The sequence below is a fragment of the Sinohyriopsis cumingii genome, unplaced genomic scaffold (genome assembly GCF_028554795.1).
Source record: "Sinohyriopsis cumingii isolate HCF-2022 unplaced genomic scaffold, ASM2855479v2 utg001196l, whole genome shotgun sequence".
In the NCBI taxonomy this organism is placed as follows: Eukaryota; Metazoa; Mollusca; class Bivalvia; order Unionida; family Unionidae; genus Sinohyriopsis; species Sinohyriopsis cumingii.
In genome coordinates, this window is record NW_028315971.1 from 68,521 (window position 1) to 86,026 (window position 17,506).

Below are 17,506 nucleotides of genomic sequence, written 5' to 3' on the forward strand. Positions count from 1 at the left end.
TTGTTCAGCAGAATTAATTGACCTCTTTGCTTTATAAACATCTAAACAACAGTCGATGACAAGCAGTGCTTGTGGGTGATAAATGTTTGGTTCATTTGGTCCACTTTTAAAAAATAAATAAAATTAGAGATGGGTACTTTTTGAAATATACATGTTAAGGAAATCTCTGCAAGGTATATTATTAAGAATTATCAAATTGTCACCTTGTAATTGCTGACATACATCAAAACAATTGTTTCAAGTCAACAGGCTTTGCTTAATTTGGAGCTGCCCATGGCTAGGTAAAAAGAAAAAAAAAGAAATTAAGAGATAACCTCAATGAATAGTTTATGTTTAAGAATACTCATTTTACTTCATGGTAGCACATTGTTATATTAGCTACTGGGTAACTTCATTGGGGGGTGGGGACATATTTGTCCGAGAGGGTGGATATATTTGACTACCCCATTTATGTAGATGCACAATAAGGATTTACTTTTTTTTTCTATGGTCCACTTTTAGGGAAATTTTAAATTATATCTAGAAAAGGGGGTATTTTGAAAATTTAGTTCATCATTGCTTCTTGTCCCACACTAGTTGGAAAATTTAATTAAAATTGTGTGGGCAAGGTATGTGATTGATGTAGATGCAAAAAGCTTTATATCTTTCCACTGGCCCATTTTGAGCACATTTCTTGGAGAGAAAAAAATTCCATTAAAAGGTAAATTTGGCTTGTTTGTTTTGTATTTAGAAACTCTATACATTACTGCTGGACATTTACAGATGTACGGCAAATATTGTGATCAAAAGGTCTTAGGAGACAGTGAACGTATCTTGCTTGCTGTATAAGAAAAACCTGTTCCAAAGGTCATGCCTGAATTATGGGATATGCCTTTTGTTAAAATTGTGTAACAAGTTTTCTTTTTAAGTTTTTTAATAAGAGACATCATAAGTATCTGTAGGCCATTTCACATCTAATCTCTCCCTGAGTTCATATAGCTCTAATTAACCTAGGTGAAAAGTGACATCATCTATTGATCATGTGACTTCATGGTATGCAGAAAGCATGGATTTTACAAAAGCAGGCTATTTTAGCAGATGCTAAATTGAGTCTTCCAGATGGTTTTCACTGGGTGTTCCTGTTTTAAATAAATTTATCTTAGCAAACAATATTTTGTTTTTGGTAGGTAATTGGTTTAAGCATTTGTTCCAATATGACACTAGAGAATTACATGTACCTAGTATATCCGAGTATTTTTCATCTTTTCAGCCTTCAAGAACTCCTACAGTCCAGCAGAAAATTATCATTAGGATTATTGAACTTCATATCCAAGTGTCGGGTAAGAAGTTTCCTTCATGTAAAACTTGTTTATTAGTGATCTTTAAGAGACTGACTCATTCTATTGATAATATACAGGTGTCCACTTAATGAAAATAGCCAGTGAATGCAGCTCAAGTAACATGAAGCAAGTTTTTATGTTAGAGTGTATCTTCTGCATAGTTGTCCTTTTATGGAAATGTGTATTTTCTGCATAGTGGTCATTTTATGGTAGAGTGTATTTTCTGCACAGTTGTCCTTTTATGATAATGTGTATTTCTGCATAGTGGTCATTTTATGGTATTGTCTATCTTCTGCATAGTGGTCCTTTTATGTTATAGTGATTTTCTGCATAGTGGTCCTTTTATGTTGGAGTGTATCTTCTGAATAGTGGTCCTTTTATGTTAGAGTGTATCTTCTGCATACTGGTGGTCCTTTTATGTTAGAGTGTATCTTCTGAATAGTGGTCCTTTTATGTTAGAGTGTATCTTCTGCATACTGGTGGTCCTTTTATGTTAGAGTATATTGTCTGCATAGTGGTCCTTTTATGTTATAGTGTATCTTCTGAATAGTGGTCCTTTTATGGTAATGTGTATTTTCTGCATAGTGATCCATTTAAACAATGTCCCTTGTTTCCAGTTTTGTATTTAATAGTTTTTTCTGATATACTCTGTAGAAACAATTGAGCAATCAAATCAATAAAGGCAGAGAATGTTAACTTTTCCAAAATTTCAAATTCATGACTTAAAATCCATCCAAAAAAATAATATTACATCAAGTGCAAACTCATTTCATTTGCACAGGCAAAGAACGTGCACATGTAGTGTACTGAACTCGGACATCATTCAGTATTGTTGTTGTTGTCTGTGTGTCTTCCTCCACTGTATGGTGAAGTACAAAGTCAGTAAATGCAATATGTATATCATTACAATTTGGAGGATCTTATATTAATGCCTATTTCTTGGCAATTTAGGACATTGAATAATTTCCATCTCTGTGAGCGATAATGAGCCAAATATTTAAATTACTGAGTAAATTTGTATTAATTCTTAATGAAATTGGAACAAGAAGTAATTTCCCAAATTGGTTTCATAATGGTCTTAATAAAACACATTCGTATTATAAAATTATGTACATTTTATTTAATAATACAAAAATTTTATAGTATGCATGCATCATAAATATACTGGATAGATAGCAAATAAGCCACATAATTGATGGGTGAGCATAGATTTAATATATTTATCTGTATGCTTGGTGTTCAAAAAACAGATAGCCTGATGCCTGGGGCACCTCTAATTTTAGATTGGACACATCCTGTATTCAAAGTGAGGTGCCCATTGGACTTGTAAAAATATTCTAATTTGCCCAAGGAAACTTTGATCACACTGATGAAATGTATAAATGTATTTTCAAGATGTTGACATACCTGTCATAACACAGCAGAATCTAAATCAGATCGTCATTGTCCTACATGAAATTGAGATCTGATTTAAATCAAATTGAAGCATGGCTTGTCATGCTAAAATACAATTTTGTATTTCCAAACCCCTGACATGGTCATATTTAGAGAAAACACAATTTTAATCTTCAAAATATAAAAGGAAGAAGAAAAGAAAAAAACAAACACCCCTCTCTAAAAAAAACCACCACTTTCAGTATATGCCCGTTATTATGTAACATGTGTAAACGGTAAACAATCATGATTGGAGCTGATGTAAAACTATTCCTTGGACAGTTTAAATAGTGGCAATTGAAGGCAAAGAGGTCAGGTATAAACCTTCATTTCACATATTAATTAATTGGCTGACAGTAGCTAGTGAGATGTGTTTGAAGGCTGCAGTGAGTGTGCCCATTGTGCTAACTTGCATAGGTAGGATCAGGAGGTGGAACGACCCATTATAGGTAACTCAAAGAGCTGCTCGATACATGTCCAAGAACAAAAGTTCTTACATATCATTGCCTTGAATGAGAATGTTTAAGCCATATGTATTATATTTTTGACAAGTTTGTGATCAGTGGCAAAGTTTCTTTGAAGTTGGATTGTACTGCATATATAGAATTCAAAGCATGATCATTTCAGTTGTCAGAATAGTGTTCAAGTGTGATTCGTATGTGAAACAGATTTAGGAAGCAATTAACTATCAGCAAAGCCCAACAAAAATAAATGTCAGAACTCTTGGTTGACAGAGTTTTACTTTGTGAATCATGCTAGCAAGAAACAAAAAATAAAAAACAATAAAAAAACAGGTAAGTGGGGGCTATTAAATCGTTGCGCATATTTCAAACAACACATTGACATGTGTCAACTCGGTTCCGAACAGGATTCACTCAAAGATCCCAGCAGAGAAGTTTGAACACAAGGACCTTCCAGTGTCTAGTGAGTGTAGTGATGAACACCAATGACACTTGCATTACATTCAAACCCCTTTTAACCATACTGAATATATATATATATATATATATATATATATATATATATATATATATTCGAACTGTAGCTATTGCAACATTTTGTGACAGTAATTTTAAAAAAAGGGGAATTTTTTGTTTAAATTGGAGTCCATGCTTGTGGAATTTCAGTCAGGGCTTGTGGGTTTATTTAAGTTTCCAGCCCGGGGCCTGTGAATAAAAAAAATTTCTTTGAGCACTGATGCTGCAGATAGTTTTCAGCATATAATGTCATTATGAAATGGATCCAGTTTATAACAGACATTTATTTGGTGAAATTTTGGATCCAGCAAAGTACAGTAATACCGTCAAAATGATTACATATTTTGAGTGACCTCTAGTGTCAGCTACAGCCTATTGGGACCACAATTGTTATGTGTGGATAAATTTTATTTTATAAATGCACCATCATGAGTGACCACTTGCTGAGCATGTCCAGCAACCAAGACCTTTAGGTATACAGATATACCACTAACCTATATTTAATATTTTGTAACTACAATTGATTAAATGGTGTCTGCAAGCAGATCACTCCAAACAATATTCACTACAAATTTCATGTCTTCTACTGCCATTGTATTGTAAAAGTCGGGTAAATTCATATTCTGATTTACTCTTCCTTCATCGAAGGAAGCAGTAATGGAGATATGTTGTTCAGAAAATTTGTACTGTTGCATAATCGTTTGTCAAAACCCAACACAATGTGTGTGATTATGATTTTTAACGTAGCTTTAACAATTTTTCAGTCATATCACTACGATGTTTGCAGCGTGGCAGTTTATAGTGATGTCTAGCACTTGGGCATCATGCCGCAGACTGCAGACATGTAGCATGATGTCCCACCCAGTCACATTATCCTGACACCAGGTCAACCAGTCCTGACGCTAACCTCTTAATGCTGAGCGCCTAGCCAGGGAGCTGTTAGTACCATTTTTGTAAGTCTTTGGTATGATTCGGCTGGGGATCAAACCCATGGCCTCCTGCATCCGAGGCGGACACTTTAACCACTAGGCCACTAGAGCAGTCCCCAACACAGTGCTGATAATATCAAAGAGAAAAAGATATGTCAAAGTTTGCTTAGTAGTATTTATTTAATTTCACGGTTTTTACCTCTACAAACACCCAAAATAAAGAATACAAAAGAACAAAACTATGCTGACACAGTTGGCGGTCAATTTAATATTTAAAACAATATTACTACCTGTATGAGCACAACTCAAAGACCTGCCAAGTTCAATACTTACACCGTGTTGTCGACCAAGTGAATAACATTAATTGAAGCCAACGCAGCCAACAACACTAAAACAATATTTCCATCTCTATGAGTACAAATAAAACACCTGTCAAGATTAATCACTTTCACTGTGTTTACGTTTGAGTGCTCAACATCAAAGGAAGCCGATGCAGCCAACAACACTAAACCAATTGGTTATTAAAGTACATATGAATGATCTCTTACTTAAACCACTGTCCATCAGGTTGCACTATCAGTACTTTCTGATGATCATGGCGTTAATACAGTGGCTTAAGAGAGGTAAAATTCAACTTAGACCCCCCCCCTTCTGTTCCTAGACTTCCTAACCTGTCAGAAGCTGCAAACACAGCACAGGTGCTTGCTTACCAGGCAGCTAATGTTTGTGCCTGCCTCATGTACTGACCGACTTCAACCACTAGACTTGACATTAAATAAAGAGTACAAAGAAGAATTAAAGTCATACTTCCACGAGTGGTATGCTAAACAGGTCATGGATGCCATTACGGAAAAAGAATATATTACTGGTGACAATCAGTGCACAGTATTAGTAAACCTTGCAACATCATTAATCAAGCCAGTTCACGCTAAATGGATAATTTGAAATTCATGTGACAATGAGTGAAAGATCGGACCTAATTATCAGTGATATTGAGAAAGCTGGACTTTTTTAATTCAGCAATTTGGGGATTATTTACCTGAGAAGCATTTGTGAGTACCATGAAATTTGATTGACACAATGTTGCTACAGTGGCTTTGTCCACAAATCTGTGAAGTGTGAGCTTTAATACTGTGCTATAATTAGTGTATATACATAGTGCTTCTTTAATAGTGATTCAAGAAATAGTTATAGTATTTTACAGGATTGTTGTTCTTTTGGATTAAAAATGCATGGATAAAGTGAAATATGCTTTCAGAAGGATTTAAACATTCCAACAACAGTTGTACTCAAATGAAGGATTGATTTGAATAAGTATTAAATTTAATTTTGATATACTGTTATTTTGTATTATTCTTTCTTTCATTTTCAGTATTACTATTGTTTGAATACCTTATGCTTTTTCTCTATTTTCTCTCTATCCTTACTTACCTCACATAGCGATTTAAGGCAGTGAGTGTAAAATTACAGCTATCGGATACCTTGTTGAACGTGTGCATCGAAACAATATAAAATTATTTATAATTCTTGTTTCATAAGGTTAAAGGAAAAAATAAAACAAACAAATGTAAAAGCTAGTATTTAATTACCAGGTTATTGACCTTGATTTAGCAGTGTTGATCTCTTGGAATGTTTGTTGGGGATTTAAATTCATGGTTCGGGGCAACAACAAAAACCACAAAAATTGATGACACTACAGCAGTATTATTCAGAATAGCTAATTCAATGGTCATTCAAAACATTCTAATTATTTGCTGCTTCATTAATGTTACAGTTTTTAAAACCCACACACTAAGCTGATAGTGCCATCGTTAGAGATGTCATGTGCAGCAGATAAGTTACGTCCATTATTTATGGAGTTAATCATTGTACATACTGGGTGAATTAAGACTGTCTTTTGTCCTCGGGTAAATTTATTTTGTTTCTAGATGACCTAATTCTGTTGATTGATTTAATTGGTACATATATCAAAACCACTACATTTATTATTACAGCTACCTGGTATTATGTTACTTGTATCTTAACAGTATCACAAATATAAACATGAATGCTGTATGATATATGTGTATGTCTTCTAAAATTATTCTGAGATAAATGCATGTAATATTTTACCAAGAAACGAAAAGAACAGAAAATAAAAGATATGTACTGCAATTTATGGCACTTTTTTTTCTTGAATCCAGTTGAATATTGGCCCTGAAAACTGGTTAATTAAATTAATATGATTGGTTATGCATATCATTTGTTAATACATAGAAACACTGCTCTTTTTTTACAGGAATCTGTTACAGCAAATGACGATGGATTTCCTTCTGAGAGCCTAGATCACAAAGTGCCATTTCCAACAACAAACTTGCTATTTTGCAATGGAGTTTTGAAACGATTGTTTTGAATCGACGTATATATTCTATTCATGCTACATTCCAGACCATTCCTGGACAAGTTAATGGCACATTTTTGAACAGAAAATAAGTCATACGTTTTGTTCCAGATATGAAACTTGTCCATTTATACAAATGAAATGTATACAGTCTTGTGGCAGAGGCGAGTTTCATTCTATCTTTAGGGCACAGATCATTTGGGTTAAAGTAAATTACTAATTCAAATACTTTCTCAAAAAATAAATATTGCACAAAATAAGCAATAATTTTTGCCCTTGTTACAGTAAATAAAAAAGTACACAACATACAGAAAATTAATTTCCCAGCTCTAAATATGGTCTTATATAGAGTAACCTCTAAGTATTAGTTCATTCCTATATAAGTGTTACTGAAGTACAAGTGAAGCCCCATTCTTCAGTCATCCCCACAAGTAAGAAGCATTATTGAAGTTCCTAGGCTTTGATATTATTACCCAGATGTATGAATTAAGCATTATTCAAATTATGCAAATGGTGCATAATTGGAACTTCTTAAATGTTGAAAATTGGAAGCATCAACTGAGCATACCCAAACAGCAGAGATGAATATATTAGGACCAGGAAATCTCGTTTATAATCAAGGAAGCTACACTGAGCATCGCCAAACAGCAGAGATGAATATATTAGGACACGGAAATCTCGTTGATATATCAAGGAAGCTGCAGTGAGCATACCCAAACAGCAGAGAAGAATGTATTAGGACAAGGAAATCTCGTTTATAATCAAGGAAGCTACAGTGAGCATAGCCAAACAGCAGAGAAGAATGTATTAGGACAAGGAAATCTCATTGATATATCAAGGAAGCTACAGTGAGCATACCCAAACAGCAGAGATGAATATATTAGGACAAGGAAATCTCGTTTATAATCAAGGAAGCTACAGTGAGCATAGCCAAACAGCAGAGAAGAATGTATTAGGACAAGGAAATCTCGTTGATATATCAAGGAAGCTACAGTGAGCATACCCAAACAGCAGAGATGAATATATTAGGACAAGGAAATCTCGTTGATATATCAAGGAAGCTACAGTGAGCATACCCAAACAGCAGAGATGAATATATTAGGACAAGGAAATCTCGTTGATATATCAAGGAAGCTATAGTGAGCATGCCCAAACAGCAGAGATGAATATATTAGGACCAGGAAATCTCGTTTATAATCAAGGAAGCTACAGTGAGCATACCCAAACAGAAGAGATGAATATATTAGGACAAGGAAATCTCGTTGATATATCAAGGAAGCTACAGTGAGCATACCCAAACAGCAGAGATGAATATATTAGGACCAGGAAATCTCGTTGATATATCAAAGAAGCTGCAGTGAGCATACCCAAACAGCAGAGATGAATATATTAGGACAAGGAAATCTCGTTGATATATCAAGGAAGCTACAGTGAGCATACCCAAACAGCAGAGATGAATATATTAGGACAAGGAAATCTTGTTGATATATCAAGGAAGCTATAGTGAGCATGCCCAAACAGCAGAGATGAATATATTAGGACAAGGAAATCTCGTTTATAATCAAGGAAGCTACACTGAGCATGCCCAAACAGCAGAGATGAATGTATTAGGACAGAAAAAGTCTTCATTTATCAAGAAAGCTTCAGTGATAGTATCTGGATACATCAGTGAAACCTCGGCAGAACAAAAATGAAGTCCCTTGTGATGCACATGAGCTGGAAAAATGCCTTCAGATATATTGTTTGCTCACATTTTAAATTGCTGCATTTGAACTTCTTGCTTAATATTATATCATTTTATTTAAGAGTAAATCTACAAATGCTTTTAATCCGTTTAAAAATGAAAAATATTCTAAAAATGCTTTTTTTCAAAACACTGATTCAAAATTTTGAATGTCTTATAATGTTTATAATGGTCATATTATGGGATACAAGAAAGTACATTTTGTGAATCACCTTTCATTGTTAGGCTTTACAAATCCAGTTGTTTTTCTGTTTGGGATTTCTGAATAACTTGTCCAGCGTTCTTTATCAGAGTGTAAATGCTAGGATTGTTTGCATATATCATACAGCGGTAGAAAATGTATGTTGATGTTGTCAAGGCAAGCATGTTTCATTCAGTGTAAGTTAACCAGAAACCTGTAGCTTTACTAAATGCAAAATATGATGTCATTTTCCCTGGAAAACTTTGTGCATGCAAACTCTTCTGGACGTCAGTAGCATTTTTCTTTAACAATCAAGCAATCAAGTAATTTCTGTGATTTTTTAAAACTATGCTGTGCAAGTAACACAATAGAGGATGTTTGTTTGAGGTAGGTCACCTAAGTGGAGTATAGACCAGCTGGGTTAATTCAGCATGAAATCTTAGTATAAATTGATATACCAGGAATGACTTTTGACTTGGTTCGTATACTGTTCCAAATGTCTATTCATATAAAGTTATTAATTAGGTCAAGTTATAGAAGGCATGTTATTGTTATGTCAAAATTCACACGTATAGTTAAACTCATTTTGCCTTGTTCTGTACTTAGAAAATATCATGATTCAAACCCATATTCTTACCTTTCAGTGTGTGATTTAGATTTGTAACATAGCTTTAACAATTTTCCAGTTATATCGCTACAATATCTGTAGTGTGGCAATTTAATGTGATGTCTAGCACTGGGGCATCATGCAGTCGACATGTAGCTTGATGTCCCATCCAGTTACATTATCCTGACACCAGGTCAACCAGTCCTAACACTAACCTCTTAATGCTGAGCACCTAGCAAGGCAGCTGTTAGGATCATTTTTAGAAGTGTTTTGTATGACTCGGCCAGGGTTCAAACCCATGACCTCCCACATCCAGGGCAGACGCTCTAACCACTAGGCCACCAGAGTGGTCCTATCTTTCAGATAGTGTATTGTTGTAAACAGAAGTGCCGCATATTTTATTAAATCAGATAGTTATTTGTCATAATAATAATCTGTTCACATCCACAGATATGATTTTTATCATAATTCAACAAAGTAGTTGGTAAAATTGACATTATAGTGGATATTAATGGTATCAAAAGTATCAGGCATCACAGTGCAGTGGAAATTCCAGACTGTTGCACTGATTCATAGAACACATGGCTATAAATTAACTTCTTTAAACAGATACAGTGCAGCTTATGTTTATAGCACAGTCAAGGGACATGACAAAACTGTTCTTTGTAAACGTGTCCTTTACTGACATGGCCATGTACTGTTGACATGTTTTACAGCTTGTACAGCTATGACTGAGTTTTGCATAAAATATGAAAGTGTTAAAAGTTCTTGGGCATAATAAAACTCATCATGTACAAATTGTATAGCAATATTACATTCAGTAAAAATGAAAATCGGGGCCCCGAGTCACCGAGTGGTCTAAAGCACCCACCATTCCTGATCACTTCCATCTCACCTCTGTCTGTGTGGGTTTGAGTCTTAGGCTTGACTAACGTGGCTATGTGAGAAAGCCTGCCAGTAGCTTCTCGTGGCTCGGTGGTTCTTCCAAGGATTTGCCAGGGTTCTTCTTCCACCAGTTATACTGGCCACCATGTATAGTCTATCTTGTGCTGAAAAATGGTATTAAAAAACCCTACAACTGTTAATATAATAACATTTACTATAGGACTTTTAATCCTGGTCATCGACAAATCATTTGAAACTTAAAATTACACAAAAATTAATTTAAACAAAATTAGCCTCATCTAAAGATCAAAGTCTGGCACAAAATTATTTGTTTCCCATATTTGAAAGTGTCTTCATCAGTGATTTGGCATTAAACTTAACATAACATTTTTGTCACATACAGTGTCTGGTATTATTTATAACCTTCAGCCTTCCTTTAGAAAGCAAATATTTTATAACGTAAAGTATGGATCCTGTGATGCTCATGGATCGGAACTGGAAAAAGACAAGCGCATGTGTATTACTCACCTTTAAATACATTTTCTTCATTTCTGTCTTGTTATCTAAGGATTTTCAAAAGTAGAATCAGGAAAATTTTAACTGAGAACACTATAATAAAAGTATAATAAACATCTTGAGGATTTTTACTGATAACACTATTAAAAGTATAATAAACATCATGAAATTTTTACTGACAACACTATTAAAATTATAATAAACATCATGAGGATTTTTACTGATAACACTCTTAAAAGTATAATAAACATCATGAGGATTTTTACTGATAACACTCATAAAAGTATAACAAACATCATGAGATTTTTTTTACTGCGAACACTTCTGAAAGTATACTAACATCATAAGATTTTTTTTGTGAGAATACTGTTAAAAGTATACCAAACAATTATCCTGAGCTTGTATTCTGAGGATTTTAGTTTAGAACACTGTTAAATGTATAATAAACATTATGAATATTTTAACTGAGAACATTTAAAAGTATACTAAGTATTAAAACTTCTTTTAATGGAGAATACTGAAAAATATACCAAACCTGAGGTTTTAAATGAGAACACTATTGAAAATATACTAAACAACATGAAGATTTTATCTGAGGACTATTAAAAGTATACTAAACATTGTGAGATTTTTTTTACTGAGAAAACGTTTAAAAGTATACTAAGAATTAAGACTTTTTTTAATGGAAAATACTATGAAAAATATACCAAACCTGAGGATTTAAATGAGACAACTATTAAAATTATACCAAACATTGTGAGATTTTTTACTGAGAGCACTATTAAAAGTATGCAACACTTCATGAGGATTTTAACAAGGAACACTTCAGGTTTACTAAATGTTATGACGATTTTAAGTGAAAACATATTTAAAAGTATACTGAGCATTATGAGGTTTTTTAATGGAAAATACTTTGAAAGAATACCAAATCTAAGATTTTAAATGAGAACACTATTCAAAGGATACTAAACAATGTGAGATTTTTTACTGAGAACTATTAAAAGTATACTAAACATCGTGAGATTTTTTACTGAGAACCATATTAAAAGTATAATGACCATTATAAGGGTTTTAACTGAGAATGCTGTTAAAAGTATCCTGAAGATTTAAACTGAGAACACTTGTAAAAGTATACTAAATATTTTATGTGGGTTTTTTAATGGAGAATACTATGAAAAGTATACTAAAAAACATGAAGATTTTATCTGAGAACACTATTAAAAGTATACCAAACATCATGAGGATTTTAACACATTAACCCCTAGTGACAAGTTAATGTGGCAGGAGGTAGTAGCTTACTGCCGAGCTCTGTAGCGTCATGGTCATGCATGATACACTAAAGTGGATGGTATTATAGAAAGGGAGACAGATGTAGTTCTACAGTGATACCAAATAATCTGGAATATCTAGTTGCACTACAAAATAGAGATAAAAAAAACTAATTTTTGGACCTGATTTTTTTCTGCCCAAAATTCGCCTGTGGTCGGAATCCGATTTTGTGTCCGGATTTGAGACTTTTTGGTCTCAGATCTAAGGCAAACTGGTATGAACTGCAAACAGACAGATGAACCTTTGCAGAAAGTAGGATAAGATGGGTTTTTGGAATAAAGAGGGGTCTTGATACAAAAATAATGGCTCCATTTAGCACAACAAAAAAAGAAAAATAAAGAACTCCAACTTTTACCCTTCTGCTCATACGCAAGCCAAATAGCCAATGAAAACCGATGTTTCTAACACAACTAGGCAGTATGTTATTGAAAGATCACCTGGGATTTGTTGTTTTCGGATCTGTTCAGAAATAGCTTTCAAAATATGTTTCCTACTCGATTTTCAGGCTAAAATGACAAAACCCTCTAGGGGTTAATGTGTTAATGGAGAACACTATTAAAAGTATGCTCAACATTATGGGGATTAATTTAATTGGAGAATACTTTTAAAAGTATGCTCAACATTATGGGGATTAATTTAATTGGAGAACACTTTTAAAAGTATGCTCAACATTATGGGGATTAATTTAAATGGAGAACACTATTAAAAGTATGCTCAACATTATAGGGATTAATTTAAATGGAGAACACCATTAAAAGCATGCTCAGCATTATGGGGATTAATTTAATTGGAGAACACTTTAAAAAGTATGCTCAACATTATGGGGATTAATTTGAATGGAGAACACTATTAAAAGTATGCTCAACATTATGGGGATTAATTTAAATGGAGAACACTATTAAAAGTATACCAGACATTGTGGGGATTTTAACAGAGAATACTTCTAAAAGTGTAGTAAACATCATTAAGTTTTTTTCAATGTATACCAAACATCAAGAGGATTTTAACTGAGAACACTTGTAACAGTATGCTAAACATAAGGTTTCAGAGTTCAGAGTTTTTCTGTGCTGAGATTGTGAGTTTTTAACATTTTGAAGTTTGATTTTTGTCAAAATTGTATGCACTGATAATTCCTTTACAGTGAGATCTATCTGAATGATCTGTATTATAACAAAAATCAAGCATTTTGATTTGGTGCTTAAAATGAACCATTGTAAGTTTGCCTCCACTTTTTAAAAGTTATTTTTATGATAAATATTCTTTAGCACAGATGTTCACTAAGTACCAAAAAGAATACTTCAATAATTTTGTACAAAGTATTAGCACAATTAATAATCATGACATTTTTTGATTGATTGTTTCTGAATTAGAAGGTTTATCAGAATTACGGACAGATCTGTCTCGTACAGTACCAGATGACAATCAACCCAAATCCTCCAAACCCTACCCTGGGTGAGAAGGATACTTAAATTTTAAATATTTGGGAAAAATATTAAATTTTACAAATCTAGCATAAATATGAGTGCATTTACAGGTTTTTCTGCTGTTTTTAAAATTATGGCCTTTGTCTTTTAATTTTTGGAAAAACTCTCTCAACAAATTAATAGGCTTTTTGGGAATTAAAATTCCAGGAGTTACTTTCCCAGAATGGAAATAATGCCTATTTTCTTTCAAGATTTGTGCTTGTAATAAAGTCCATACTCAACCTTGGTGTAGGCCAAAGATAAATCCATCGTACCTCATTTTTCTCCATTTCTTTACTGGATAATATATAGTTTCATTCTTCTGCTGTGTACAGCATCAGTGAGAATATCTGTTATCAAACTGGGACTGCACTGTTTAACATGCAGTATTTATGTACTTTTGAATCTCAGCAGTATATTTCACTTAGCATTAGTAAAACAAAAAAGTATTAGAAATTTTATTAACTGTAACAGACAACATCAGTGCATAGGTTCAGAAAAAGTAAACATCTTTCAGCACCTGGTGCAGGCAATTTATACTGCATATTTTTTTCCGAATTAAATGCTTAATATGATCCAGTGATTAGGCAATTTATACAGGCAAAAATGGATTAAACATTTGAGAGAGAAAAAACAAGATCATAATTGGTGAAAAATATCTCAGATCAAGATAATGCCATTAACACGACAATGTCAGTTACATTTTTTCCACAACAGGGAGGTTGTTGCCAGGGATATTTCTTCCACATCATAATGCCTTTACTGTTTCCTCTTTCTTTCTTTTTTGACTGATTCTGAAAGAGCATAAATGTAGTAATAATTGTTTTAAACCAGGCAAAAAGTAACCAATCTTCAGAATTGTTAGGTAACACATAATACATCAAAGGAATACAGTAACTTTGTGTCATGCATTGCAACAACGTATAGTTTATAATTTGCTTTTTTCATTTCTTTGAGTTTTCTTGTAAAATTAAGCATAGCGATGTAATATCTCTTAAATCTAAGTGCTAAAATTTTTTTTTCTCAAAAATAGATACTGGTAACTCTAGTCATAAAACAGCTGAGGCAGTATGGATTTATTTTTGAAAAGTTGTGTTTTAGTTGATTTGAAAATGGTGTTTCATTTTGATGTATATGCACACAAATTAATTTCCATACTTTATTTTTTTTATTCCTACCACTACATTGGGTTCAAGTATTTTCATAGGTAATTTCATATGCCACTAATTGGGTTCTAATCTTTTCATAGGTAATTGCATATGCTACTACATAGGGTTCAGATATTTTCATAGGTAATTCCATATGCTACTACATTGGGTTCAGATATTTTCATAGGTAATTCCATATGCTACTACATAGGGTTCAGATATTTTCATAGGTAATTGCATATGCATATAAATAGTTCTGATTCACAGTCTGTCTAGGAATAGAAGTTTCTAAGTATAGAAATGTTAAGTGCTGTAATATGTCCTTTGTGGTACAATTTTCTCCATTTATAGTGTTAGCCATAATTTTTAATTTACCTTTGAACTGCTGTTTCCTTTTAATATCATGTTTAACTTTCACCACCTTTAATTATGAAGACACACTCTACATGTTTGTGGTGGATTGGTCTCACAGGCCAGGTGAGCATTGTTACACCCAGTTTGGCATCTTTATAATTTTAATGTTTATGGGGAATGTTTAGATAGTACTGGTAAAGTTATACAAAATTATCATGTACTATTCGAATATGATGCAACAATAAGAGTAAAGGTGAACTGAACAACTGAACTAGTCTAAATGGCCTCAGACAAGGTGAGCATTGTCAGACTCACTTTGGCCTCTTTATAATTTTAATGTTTATGGGGAAGATTCAGTTGGTGCTGTTGAATTTTTATTCATAATTATAATGTATTGTCTACAGTATGGTAAGGTTAAAGGTTAACTGAACTAGTCTTCAGACTGTTGCATTTAGGTCTTCATATGTATTGTAATTGAAGTGTAAAACAATGTCACTAGAACTGTGTTTTTTTCTCAAAACATTTGTTCATTTTCAGTGCGACACAATAGTAGAATGTGTTTTCATGAATAATATGTTTGTGGGAATTTAGCATCTTTCCCAAACTTGCGTAAATTGTTTACATTATAGTAAATAATTTTTTACTAGAATAGAGTATGCAAGGTTTAATTAAATAACACCTGACTAGCTCATTAATTTCCATGATGCTTGCAAGTGAACTTGTGTAAATACATGTAAACAATCTTTGTCATCTGAAATAAAGATCAAATATTCTCACACAAAAACACAAAAATTTTCAAGATAGACTCCTTAGCATGACCTTTTCTTTTGGCCAGATGGAAGCAGTGTCCAGTGTTTAGCATTAGCCTAACTGCCAGATATGTAGACCAAGATTTATTGTTGAATAATATGCTGGCAGGTTAGTGTCTGTGCTGTTTATTCTTATTTATGATCTCAAGTGAATGCCATAGATCACACAATCACACAATTCAGAGTCTGTACTATTTGTTCTACTTAACATCTATGCTTGCAGTTTGAGTCCAATTGCAAACTGCACAGAATCAGATATGCTTTTGTATAATGCACCTGAAGATCTGGGTCTGAACAGTTTATTAGAAGAAATCAAAAGAACAAACACTATAGACCCTAATCAGCTGGTATATTATGTGACGGCAGATTAGAGTCTATGTTGTTTGCTGTTGGACTTCATAAGTGAGTATATATGGTATACATTATTTCTAATAACCAGCATAGACCCTGATAAGCTATTACATAATTTTGAGTGTATGCTTTATGTAGTGAGATGTGCATAATGCAAGGTTTCATATATGCTCTAATAATGCACCAGCAGATCTGGATCTGTGCAGTTTGTTAGGAGTAATCAGTAGGACGAACAACATATACCCTGATCTACAGGCACATTATGCTACAGCAGATCAGGGTCTTTGTTGTTTGCAATTTTACTCAACTTATAAGCAAGTATATACGGTATCATGGTGCATTTTAATACACAGTTTAGAATACTGTTGGTCTAGTTCTACAATAATGAAATATCACTATTAGTTTAATCAATGCCATGTTGTCACAAATTATATCACATGCTTATCTTTCAGATAATGTGTGAATTTGTCGTATCTTTTAGTGAGAATAATTCTTATTCTTTATCTTCAGTAAAAATGTATAGACAGACATAATGCCTTTTATGCATGAATGTACATTAGCTTGTCATTGTCAGTGATGTGCAATACAGAATATACAATTAATCACAAATGAAGTATTTATGTAATAATAAAAATTGCAACTTTGAAAAGCTATATCTAATAGAATAAACACATACTTGGAATCATAGTTATCCTTGTGTATATTAATTCCATTATTGCTGGTACATACAGGTGAGTTTTCCAGTTCAGGCTACCCTTGGCCCTTCCTACAGGTATTGTTGTAATTTAGATCATCTGCTGTCACTATTAGAAGGTAAAACATTCTGTATAGCTTTGTGCCCACCCTTTTTTCAAACAAAAACAGGTACAAATCTACAGGTTTTATAATTTCTAACTTCCTACTGGTGGTATTGTCAATTATATTGTACTTGTATGCTTCATTGCTTTCTTAGACCGCCTTTTATTATTTTCCGGGTTAACGTTTTTAAGGTATAGCTCTGCTCCGACATTGTGTTTTAATATACGAGTGCGGGGCTACACGGGTTTGTATGTTCTGTTTGTCTTAAGATTACACTATGGG

At 33.3% G+C, this 17,506-nt stretch overlaps 1 protein-coding gene across 1 annotated transcript in view; it reads left to right on the forward strand.

Moving 5' to 3' along the window:
- LOC149772719 (protein FAM91A1-like) overlaps positions 1-17,108 on the forward strand; it is a 79,390-nt gene extending 62,282 nt beyond the window's left edge. Inside the window, exons 20-21 of the mRNA XM_089947442.1 lie at positions 1,250-1,319; positions 6,938-17,108. Of these exons, the coding sequence (XP_089803568.1) occupies positions 1,250-1,319; positions 6,938-7,051 (184 nt within the window). The 3' untranslated portion in view covers positions 7,052-17,108. The remainder of the gene's footprint in view (positions 1-1,249; positions 1,320-6,937) is intronic.
- Positions 17,109-17,506: the final 398 nt, after the last annotated feature.